General features: G+C 49.4%; 3 protein-coding genes across 4 annotated transcripts; 1 reads left to right on the forward strand and 2 right to left on the reverse strand.

The window, feature by feature from the left end:
* Window positions 1-445: 445 nt before the first annotated feature.
* LOC118513077 (kynurenine 3-monooxygenase) lies at window positions 446-3,611 on the reverse strand. The gene is made up of 7 exons (XM_036058440.1): window positions 3,173-3,611; window positions 2,770-2,839; window positions 2,461-2,700; window positions 2,273-2,360; window positions 943-1,597; window positions 710-871; window positions 446-629 (listed from the first exon to the last, which is right to left on the reverse strand). Exons 1-7 carry the CDS (start codon window positions 3,260-3,262, stop codon window positions 474-476), a joined length of 1,461 nt encoding a protein of 486 aa, XP_035914333.1. The 5' UTR covers window positions 3,263-3,611; the 3' UTR covers window positions 446-473.
* A 1,949-nt stretch (window positions 3,612-5,560) lies between these two features.
* LOC118513084 (40S ribosomal protein S13) lies at window positions 5,561-6,383 on the reverse strand. The gene is made up of 2 exons (XM_036058452.1): window positions 6,099-6,383; window positions 5,561-5,993 (listed from the first exon to the last, which is right to left on the reverse strand). The coding sequence occupies exons 1-2, from the start codon at window positions 6,306-6,308 to the stop codon at window positions 5,748-5,750; spliced, it is 456 nt and encodes a 151-aa protein (XP_035914345.1). The 5' UTR covers window positions 6,309-6,383; the 3' UTR covers window positions 5,561-5,747.
* Window positions 6,384-6,638: 255 nt separating this feature from the next.
* LOC118513076 lies at window positions 6,639-10,347 on the forward strand. 2 transcript variants are annotated; one of them, XM_036058438.1, is made up of 3 exons: window positions 6,639-7,398; window positions 7,509-8,011; window positions 8,081-10,347. In XM_036058438.1, the coding sequence occupies exons 2-3, from the start codon at window positions 7,524-7,526 to the stop codon at window positions 9,687-9,689; spliced, it is 2,097 nt and encodes a 698-aa protein (XP_035914331.1). In that variant the 5' UTR covers window positions 6,639-7,398; window positions 7,509-7,523; the 3' UTR covers window positions 9,690-10,347. The 2 variants fall into 2 exon arrangements, with proteins under 2 accessions (XP_035914331.1, XP_035914332.1); XM_036058439.1 differs by having other exon boundaries at window positions 6,642-7,398; window positions 7,572-8,011.
* The last annotated feature ends 1,380 nt before the right edge of the window (window positions 10,348-11,727 follow it).

Consider the following 11,727-nt stretch of genomic DNA (forward strand, 5'->3'; position numbering starts at 1 on the left):
AGCAATAGCTGACTCCTGAAAGAAATGTTTCAAGAAAATCCTCCCATATTCCCATCTGGACATCTGCTTCTGAGTCATGGACCTTTCCCAAAAATTGACCTCAGATCTCTCAAGAAGCGGATGCTCAGAAAAATAAACTGTAGAATGATTGTTTGTAGAGCATTTGATTTGTCAGGCACTGGTTGGCCAATCATGGCATGGACCTGACGACGGATAGTAAGATCCCTGGTTCAGCTTATCGGGATGCATATATTAACCTGAAACTGATGAGATTAAGGTATAGCCTCAAACGTCAGTAATAGCAGAATCGGACTGATAACTTCGTCCAGTAGAGGTATAAGTCGAGAGGCGAAAGAGAGACCTTCTTACTCGCTTCTACTAGATTGGATTGGCAGAGGACGACTTGACATTAAGGCGAATAAATTAAAGGCCCCACAGAGAGACGTACATTGTGTAAATATCAAAGGCTTTTATTAAACGCTTGCTGTATTCGGTTTCAGCAGCTGGAACGTGGATAAGATCGCCGACGATAGCCGTTCGAGATGGCCCACGGTCATGTGTCGATACGCCAGCCCTCCGATAGCTGCGACCGAGACAAACGAAGCGCCGTACAGTACGCGCGTGAGAATCTGCAAAGGAGGAGGAAGAAGAAGCGTTATCAACGGGGTACGTATGCGAATTGAATTGTTTTTACAAGCGTCCCACCCACCTTATCCTGCCAGGCCCGGTTCGCTATGCACTTGCTGTAGCGCATATGCGAGAAGGATACGGAGTTGTACAGTGGGACCCACGTGTTCGGCAGCAGCCAGAACAGCAGCTCGTCCAGCTTCTTCCGCAAGAGGTACGATCGTTTAGTGACGAGATCACGCATCTGAAAACCAGGGATGGGTGTTTGGTTAGTCGCCCCTGCCCAGAAAAAACCCGTCACTCGCGACCACTAACCTCAATGTAGTTGTACATGGCCAGGTCACAGATGGCATGTGCATCCTCCCACCGTTTCTCGCTAAACTCGGGCAGAATGCGCGTCAGGTCCGTACCGTACTGGTTGAACAGGTCCGTCAGCACGCTACAGTCTTCAAAGCCCGCGTTCATGCCCTGCCCGTAGAACGGAACCATCGCGTGCGCCGCATCTCCGATGATCAATGCCTTCGATCCCACGTGGTACGGTCGACATTTGATCATGACGAGCGGTTGGGGCTTCGTCTTGAAGAAATCCTTTATCAACCGTTCGCGCCCAATTAGCTCGATCGCATCGGGGAAGTACTGGCGGAAGAAATCGATCAACCGCCCCGGATCGGTAATACTGTGGAACTGTGTGAAGGGCATGAACAGTGTCACCGTCCAGGTGCGATCCTGGTTCGGCAGCGCAATCATCATAAACTGACCCCGGGGCCAGATGTGCAGATAGTTGTGGGGCATGGCGAACTCTCCGCTGGCTGTCGGCGGGATGCAAAGCTCCAGATAGCCGTGCTCGATGTACGTCTGGCTAAAGTCGTAGCGGGGACGCTTGACGATCTCCTTCCGGACGGCACTGTACGCACCGTCGCATCCGACGATCAGATCTGCCCGAGCGCTCTTGACCTCTTTCGTTAGTGGACTAGAATTAAAGCGGGAGTTGAATTAGCGATAGACGAACAGTTGAACGAACGCGCGTGTTTCTCTCGAGTGTGCAAGGAATTCCGCCACTTGTCTGCTTAATCCTCACACTCGCCTGGTGAGGCATTCCCAGCACAACTTCAACGTGCTACTCGAACGCGATGAGTCAGGCCATCCCCGAGGGGAAAAACGCTCCTCTCGAAGATAACGAACCAAATCCGTTGAAGAAGGATTGCTTCCTCCGGCTCAACTCTTCAAACGGTGATAAGCGGCCGACGGACAACGGCACGCTCGCTCGTTGAATGAATGCCGGACCAAGCTTCCGTCCAGAAGTGTCTCGGGTGTTTGTGATTAGATTGCTTTCAGCAAACCATAGCTATCGAGAGACATCTTTCGCCCATAATATTGCAAAAGATATTTGATATGATTGTCTCGCTCGAAACGGTCCATCAAGAAGTGTGGCTGAGTATTATCGCAAAGATGAGCCAATCGTTTCGTGGCAAAACACGTGCAAAGGATCAAGCTCAAGGATGCTACAAACCAAATGTTCACATGATTGTGTTTGCGATCACTAAAGATCGTAGGTTGTTTAGATCTTAAAACTCTCCGGAATGATCGAGAGTGAGTCAAGCGGTCCTTACACACCCCCAACACACCCCCAAACTTTTCTACTTACTCAACCATCGACAGATTGCCCTCGTCCAGGTTGGCGCTGACCAGCTTGTGGTTAAAGTGCAGGTGAATGTTCGGGTACTTCTCGGCCGCTGTTGCAAAGGCAAAAGCAGAAACAAGCGTGAAATGAAGCCTTACAAAAGCATCCGTCTGGCGGTAACACAATACACCCTCTCCCTTACAGCCACGTACCATTTAGCAGCACCTCGTTCAGATGCTTACGACCGACGGAGTAGATGCACTGGTTCGTATTACCATCGTACGGTACGATCTTCCGGTTGCCGTTAACGTCGTGCAGCATACGGCCCGACATCGGTATGCCGTGGTCGAGCAGGGCTTCCTCCAGCCCAACTTCGGCGAGCGCCCGGCGGCCGCGGGCCGACAGGGCGAGATTGATACTGCGCCCAATCACTAGTTCCGCTGTGCGAATGTCTTTTTGGAAGAACAATATTAATTACGCATCTAATTTGTGTCTGAAAAAAAAAACGGGCATCATCTTACCTTCCCGATATTCGTACAGATTCACCTCGTGGCCCTTTTTGCCCAGATGGAGTGCCAACAGTGAGCCAACCTGGAAGAAAGCAAAACATGTTAGTTGGAGCATTCTTCTATAGAAGCACACCCAATCAGCGGCATCATTATTGACCACGGTCAGTATAATCAGGAGGGAAGCGTGCAGTCCGTGCGCGCGCCTCATGTTGTGAAATAGAGACAAGCAATTACGCACATCTTCCAGAGGAACTTTACCACCGAATTTGATAAGCCGCTCGAGCATTATTAAATTACTACCAAAAAAAAAGCTGTTCTAGTTCCGGACACCAAGATTTGTCACGGTTGGATTTTTATGTTAAGCTAAATTAACTCACAAATAAGGTTGAAACACTTTCTTTTTGGTCTTACTTACCAGTCCACCACCAACGATGGCCACATCGAGCGGCTGATGCTGCATTCCGTTGGTGTTGGTACGCTTGTACTTGTCACTAGCAGGTGCCATCTTATGCGTGCTGCTCACTAATATATCCCTCTTTCGCTACTACTCACGATACACACCGATGGAGCTCTGCTCGTTCAAGTGACACAAGCGACAATTTATATTAGTACATACACCCTAAGCACAACAGACACTTTCACACACGTGGACACGCTGTAACACACCCGACAACCGGCACGGTCAAGCGTCCAAACCGAATTGAGCCAAGCGTCGTACCTGCCGTCGAAGAAAAAGCCTCCATCCAGACCATTCTCGTTCGTCCTGTCCTGACCCGTCCCACGTTTTCTCCGCCGCCGTCCGGAACCATCCTTCCGGACGGTCCTATCTCTCTCTCGCTCTCTCGCTCTGGTGCGTTCTGCTTCGACAAGCAAGCGCTTCCCTCCTCCTCCTCCTCGGTGTCTCAAGCTCGTTATCACATTTCCAATAGTTGTAAAGCAAGTGAGTGGTTGTAGACGGTTTGTGTCTTCAAATAATCGGTAACATTATCCTCCTAAATTAGCGTTGGCAAAAAAAGCATATTCCACTCCTTTGCCTTTTTTACGGGGCTTCTATCGAATAGCACAGTTCTAGAGGAACTAGATTGCTGATAGCATCGACATTTTAATGCAATTTTTTGCCTTTACCAACTTCACTGAGGAAAGGAAGTTAATTAAACTGACTTGATGGGACAAAAAACATATCGGTTGGTATTATTGGCCCTCATTGGAATGGATTTTTCGTTTTTGCCCAATGAAATTGATTCGAGGACGATTGATGCGCCGGTGGAAGAGTGATTGGGGTGATTTAAGTATAATTTAAAATGAATATTTCTGCAAAAAGAGACATCAATTCCGCCGAATATTCTGAAGCGGACTACCAGAAACTTCCATTCATCGAGTTGTAAATAAAGACTCTTAAAGCCTACATCTTAACGAGGATTATATGGGGACGGTTCCACTGAAAGCGACTGTTTATATTTGCCACATGATCCCTCCACACCGGTTGGGCTACTGTTTATCTCATCCCTCGAGAGTGTCCGCCAACCATAGATACAGAGCTACGGCAAAAGGTGCTCATGGGAGATTCCGTGCAAGAATACGGCGAAAAAGACGGATAAAGATACACGGGTCGGATGGTAACGTCCGCTGCGTCGTAGGGAAAAAGCAAACAGGATGCATCCACCGATGACCACCACAGACACGCCAGCCGACTAGACGTGATGCAGACGAAAACGATCTTCTTCTACTACAACCGGCTTATCACAGTATGCTCAGTGGGTCGCGTTTGTTACGGTTTGCTGCAGCATGCTGTTTTGTTATCAGCACGCTGTTACGTTGTTCGCGCGCTGGGACCGATGATCAATCCGGATAGATTAGCCAAACGGTGGTTCGCTGAACCTATGCGATTCGAGATCACGACGATCTGTACCCGTCCCGACTGACGTGCTGCTTTGTTGTTGATCTATTGTGACCGATTGTGCTTATCGAAGGGCCGGTACACGTAGGGCTATGTGACATCGGTCAGGTTTCGAATAGGTTTAGAAAACTATTTAAGCACTGCCTGTCTCTCTCTCTCTGTCTTTTCTTTGGCCGTTTCTTGCTTTCTTGACTTAATAGGCAATCCAGCCGGTAACAGATGAGGGGTTTGTCCTGAGTCACGACGACGTGTTGACAATCGCTTCACGCTGTTAGTAAATCCGCTCCACGCTGATCGCTAACAAGGAAGAGATTTAATTGTGTGGTACGATATTCAACAAACAACCATACATAGCCTCCACAGCCATTATCCGTATGAGGAGGCTTCCGCTGATTCTTCTGTGTCCTAAGAACCCTTTTGGTGGAAACCACCTTCTGAGTGCTGTTGGTCTAAACAGGACCTACGAGCCTGAGCTTTTGGCGCCATTATTAAATTTCCTTTATCAGGCCGGCTTGCATGCTATGTGTATGTGACCTAGTGGTTTTGAAATTCCCTTCGAGTTCTGTGGACAGTTCGAACGTTTAGATATATTCTTTACTTGTTTAATGTGTTAGCGTTAAGCATAACATATTCGATTGCCTAAACCGCTTGAGATCTTGTGGATGATTGGCGGCTCTCGATCTCTCCTTCCCTCGAGATTAGGGCCCAGAAGGGATTCTATGGCCGGTCGTGCCGTGAGAAAGGGTTTTCTATGCAATGCTATAGCTATTCCCTGGTATCCGGCGCCCATCGTTCACGTTTTAAAAGCCAACAGCAACATCACACAGTACAAGCAGAACCTCGAACACACAACAAGCTGATAGGCATTTTTCGGCTTCGTCAACAACAATCGATAGACACACTCGCTTTTTTTGTAGAGAAACTGACTCCAATCCTAGATGCCAGCTGCTGTGTATTATTACATTCTCAACATCCCACGTTTGAAGTTGAATATCGGCAGACCATCAGTGCGCGTCGTTTCCATTCGCACATTCCGGTCCGTCCGTCTCTTCCCCGCGCGGTATCACTTCCGTCCTTCCTCCTTCTTTCCTGCTTAGGCGACCAGAGCGGAAGCGGTGCTCGATTCGTACTTCCAGTTCGGTGGCAGGACTGCCTTGATCTTGTAGTACCGGGCTAGGCGGTGGATGCGGGACTCGATCAGGATCAGTCGGAACTTGCTGTCGATGTCCTTACGGTTGCGCTCCAAATGCTTGCGGATCGAGACGGCCTTCTTGATCAGGAAGTACAGATCTTCCGGAATGTCGGGCTTCAGGCCAACGGCTTTCATGATACGCAGCACCTACAACAACAAACCCCCATTCGCACTCGATTAGTTCACCGTCCAAACGTACACACACAAACATTGCCGGCGACCGGCGGTCACCGGAAACGGGTCAAAACTAACCTTGTTGCCATTGACGAAGCGCACCTGGGCGACACCGTGCGAATCTCGCAGGATGATGCCGATCTGCGACGGAGTCATGCCCTTCTTGCCGAGCTTCTTGATCTGTTCCTTCACATCCTCGGCGCTCAACTTCAGCCACGACGGCACGGAACGACGGTACGGTAGGGCAGATTTGGAAATACCCTTACCAGGAGCGTGCATACGACCCATTTTTCGATATTTTTAATCGTGCTTACGCACCGCGTGTTTAGTTCACCGAGACTTTGACAAAAAGAAAGATGGAGGAAGACGTCAACCTGTGACACGGCACGGTTCCGCGCGCACACTGAGCACGCTCCTGGACATCGGCGAGCGAGGTAAAAGGTTTTTTCATTATTCGATTTTTATAATGAAAATTGTCTTTGTAAAAAAGCAAAACATATTTCAAAATGTAGATAGTAGTACGAGCAATCAAAAATGGAACACATTTATTTATTAAGCGAGAAATAAAACAGTATTTCATAGAAAAGAAACTCGGCTGAGTACTTCACCCAACCCTATAAACCAAGTGAACTGTCAAAAAATGTCAACATGATTTTTTATTCTTCTGTGATTTTTTTATTGTGGTTATGTTAGTCAATTTAGGAATGGATTAGCTTCATGATAATATTTAACCAAATTTTAACATTTCAATGAAATAGTTTAACCCACAAAAGCTGAATTAACGAGCAAATAATCTAGGGAACGGATGGTTCGCTTTGGTCATGACGTTGTAGTTTCTATTCTCACATATAGAGGGCTCTCGTACAAAAAGACCTTTTAGCCGTTAAATGTGGATTAATTTATTTTTAAATTTTCAAATCAAATTAAAAAAAAATTCAATAAATCCATCATGCACCACCGCAATTGCAAGTATTTTCAAATAATTAAACGGTGAACCATACACAACCACTTTACCTGACTAACAAGAAAGAAGAAGTTCAAATGTGTTGCATCCACGCATGTGCACAGAATCCACTGGGAAAAATGAAAAAAAAGAAACACAGCAAAACAACATTCCAATAGCTTCGCACTGTCCTCGATTTGCTGAATAATAAACAAGTTCATTTGTGCGAAAGCTAAAATTTGATTAGATTCGATCGCGTTAGGAATCGTGTAGCGGGTGGACGATGGGTTCAGCGTGGACGTGGGTCGTCAATCGCCCAACGGAACCACGTAGTCGCTGGTCGTAAATTTGCCACTCACCACAAACCATCTACTCGCTCCTTCACTGTTGCAGTCCAGCAGCGTCCAGGGAACCAACAACGCACGTCTCCAAACGGTAATTAAAGGATGAGCAGGGTAGCACGGTGTGTCGCAAGGCGTCTAATGTTGCTTTTGCATGATTCCATCCAATCTCTACACACACACACACACACGCGCGCGCCACAGTGTCTGGTCCATAGCATGCCCAATAGTGATTCGTCCGGTGGTATATACTCCCCTCTTCCACAGACGACTCTGACCGATTCGGAGAGTGAAGAAGAGCTACTGCACCGCACCACGGTAACTGTTCGGCGGATATCGGAACGCACGTTTGGCGGTAGTATTAGGGGCGGTGGGCACGGTGGTGGCGGTGTTGTGACAGCGATCATGATGAACGGTATGAAGGGACGACCGGTGGCAGAGTTACGGCCAGCGGCAGGGACGGAAAATGGCGGTGCTGCCCTGTACAACGGGGGCTATCCACCGAGCCCGAGCGATGTGGAGGATGCGAGCGGCGTATTCCACGCGGATAATGTGGCCATTTTGCACGAGGCCGGCTCGATACCGGATCACAAAATGTCCTTCCCGCGGAAGTGTTGCTTTGTGGCGTCGTTGATCGTCTGCTTCTTGGCGGTGGTAATATTTCTTTGGATTATCCCGTGTTCCGATGAGCTGTCTTGTCCGGCACGGTAAGTTGATGGGTGCCAGCTTACGCCGTTTTGGATCTCACACGTTCTCACACGCTTCCCTTCTTCCAGTGCGGAACGAGTAAAAACGCAAAATTGGATACGAAACTACGAGAAGATCGAACTGAAAGGTGTGATAAACGTGGTCGAAGGTGTGCACGGTAAGAGCAAGAATCTGGTCTTCATGTACCGGGGCGATAAGCTGTTTCCCGAGTTTGACGAATCCTACCGACGGCGGAATGGAATTATCTCGCTGGTCGGTAGCTCCGGTAAGGTTGCCTGGTACGATCAGATGATCAACGAGCCGAAGAGCATCGATTGCACGCTGCTAGATGCGGATCGAAGCGGTGCTCCAGATTGTCTGGTGCTGGACGAGTTTGGTCAGCTGGAGTGCATTGATCCACTGTCTGGCGAGTGGCTGTGGCATGCGGAAGGATACAACAAGAGAAGCAACAGTGGCAAGCAGAACGACATGCTAGACTTCCCGCTTCTCATACCGGACGTCGATGGAGATGGCGTGCATGATCTCCTGTTCGTGACGAGTTCCAGCGAAACCAAGCACAACCGTCTGGTTATGATATCCGGCCGCAAGGGCATCACAATCGGCGATTCCTACGCCGTCAAGGAGTGTCTTTACGTCCACAAGCTGATGCTGGATGAGGAGCTTAACGTGAAGTTTAACTGCGTAAAGGAAAAGTCCGAACAGCAGAAAGCCAAATCACTACCGGAGCTGTACAAGCTTATCCACCGGAAGGCACTGGATATGCGCGTAGTGCGTCGAATGCCCACCGACCTGCCCCAGCACAAGTTCTTCGGCCAGAGGCGTAACACGGAGAAGCAGCGTACGATCACGAACGTCGGTGGTAAGCAGCTGGTGGTCGAGAACCGGGGCAAATGTCCCGAGAACTGTTCGACCTCGGTGCTTCTAACGGAGGAAGCCACCGGTGAGCTCCTGTGGAACGTATCGGGCCGCCAGCTGTACGGTATGCAACCCGTACGCCTAACATTCTCCAACTTTGGTGCTGACAATCGATCCACCATGTACGGCTTTGTGATCAAGTTCTGGGAATGGAGTCAACGCGATCCGGACAATCGTAGCTCACGCTTCAAACGCTCCCTGTTCGGCGTGGGTGACGACGATAGCAAGCAGCGGTTCATCCACCAGCAACCCTGGATAGGACCGCCCGGGCTGGACGCCATCTCGAAGACTTCCTCGTCCGCGCGTGGCCAAAATCAATCGTCATCCTCCACCCGACCGGCGGGCGTGTTCCGGACGCGCATGCGTTTCCTCAAGGAAACGATCAAGCTGATCGTGTTCAACTCGAGCTACATCAAGATCGAGAACACGAGCCAAAGCAATGTGATCCAGTTCTGTCGCGAAACGCTCAACGGCGACCCGGCCGAGGTGCTCTGTCAGCCCGATCTCAACTATCAGGAAAATTCGCTACTCATCGCCGACCTGGACGACGACGGTTCGCAGGAACTCGTGTCGTACTACTCGACGTTCGTCAAAACGGCAACGAACGATGCGGACGGGATGGGGGCGGGAGTCGGCGTTGGGCCAGGTGCCACCATGAAGCTAAAAACGTACGTCCAGCTGTTGCGGCTGGAGTCGGAGCTGCCGAAACTGTACACTCCACCACCGGGCCAGGAGTCTTCGGAGGGCGCTAAGCATCATTAAAGCTGCGCGAACGGAAACCAACACATTCCAACAGATTTTGTGATTTTGTGATCTCATACCAACCTCGTTCCAACTACTACCACTACTACTACTACTACGCGAGCCTTTTCTAGGTTACATCAATGTTGTACGGATTTTTCTTTTTCTTCGCCCATAGAGCAATGTCGTCCGCACGCACGTACTCGGTACCGAGGCTGGTGAAATGATAGCACCTACTCACCACCACTCACTCATACTGCTTAACGATGGTAATGATAGTATAGGCACGGCGCACGGCGATAATGATAGGGAGAGGCGTGTATCCGCCATTACGGGTTTTTGAGGTCGAATGACCAAACTGAGAGGGAAGATGCGAGCGTACGTTCCAGAGTTCCAGATTCCTCCCATTTTCTTGGTCCTCTTTACGGATGTCGTTATAGCGGGTATAGTCGGGTTTACTCCTCTGGCACTGTTTTGCACCAGGTCCGTCGTCCTTGTATACACACCGCACAGCTTGTAATTTTAGTATAACCATAGACAACATGCAATCAAAATGAAATGATAGTGTACGCTAGTTTGGTGAGCGCGTTAGAAAGACACGGCGGAGATGAATATACATCCATATGGACCTAATGTTGAATAGAAGAATTGTGACAAACAAACTTGTCTACCAGTGTAAGAAGCATACGCTGGGGTACGTTCATCCTCCATACATCCGGAATCCCGAGTCACTGGTTCAACCCCTCGGAGAAATTCGAAACTATTCCCTCCCAGCAACTACCAGTATTGCGCTTTGCTCCATTTCTCACTCACTTAAAACGCTTCTACCCCTCCCTGTCTTTGCTCCCACGGACGTCACTCGCAGCGATCATAGCTGTGGCATCATCGGCCGGCGTTGTTTACGACAAAATAAGTGCATCACTCAGATCGTCATTAGCTCTGCAAGAGCAACAGATAGTCCATTGAAGATGATGCTGCGGGCGAGTTTGTTTACTATTCTGGTGTTGGAAGATGATCATCTTTTACAAAAAAAAAAACCCCCTCCCCGATCGCTTTCAATGCATTTCCAATGTTCGGTGAACTGATTGGAGATCCCCAACGAATGATCCTTCGCGCCCAATAAGCTAAGAGGAGTAATATGGCGACCAGTGAGCCACTTCGATGCTAGTGGACTACACAAGTCCACGTTCCTAGTTCCGCTATCTTAAACTCGTGAGCCGCGCGTGACGAACATGCAAAACACACACACACACACGCACACACAAGTACATGTGCTTTTTTTGTTGTTCTTCCTGGTTTTGAAAAACAAGTGTTTTCCTCCTCAACCTCTTGAGCTGCTCTCTCTCTCTCTCGATGTTTCGGACGATCGTTATTTGGGCCGGTGGGGTTTTTTGATAAGCCGGGCGCATGGTTTGAAGTTGCCATCGCGAAAACGGTAAGCTCGCTGTAGAACATGGCCGCTGTTTCCAGCTGATGACGGTACGGACGGAGACCACGGTCATAGGCAGCAACCTGCAGATCTTGCGATGCACTTGCGTGCTTAATGAGCCGTGCAGAGAGAGAACAAGCCCGCAATCAGCGGTGGTGGTTGTTGAACAGGAAAATCAGCAGTAATAAGTAAAGAGTCCTGGACGGTCGTAAATTCTTGTGGCTTGTGTTTTTCCCATCCTACCTATAGCGCCGTCCTATCACCGCACCGCACACGCGGTATCAGTCAAAGTCGCGAGACTTGTAACGTGTTTCCGCCTCCATTTGCCATGCTTTCTGAAGCCTCACCTCACTCACCTACTAACACCCCCAGACGAAAGGGGAAAGGAGCGCGGACAACGCTAGCCGATCGCGGCTTATCAGTTGCTGAGTTTCCTACAGTCGTTGGCTACAACCATCAACGCGGCGGCTGCTGACGTACGTTAGGGCGGATGGAGACCGTGCCCGCCCTGACGCGTCGTACGATCGCCGATGTCATCGGTAACCATGCCGCCAACACCATGCCGACGATCGTTTGTTTTTGATTTGATCCCCCCCCCCTCTTCCAAACCTCGCTCCAAACCGTCCATCA

This window comes from Anopheles stephensi, chromosome 3 (genome assembly GCF_013141755.1).
Source record: "Anopheles stephensi strain Indian chromosome 3, UCI_ANSTEP_V1.0, whole genome shotgun sequence".
Lineage (NCBI taxonomy): Eukaryota > Metazoa > Arthropoda > Insecta > Diptera > Culicidae > Anopheles > Anopheles stephensi.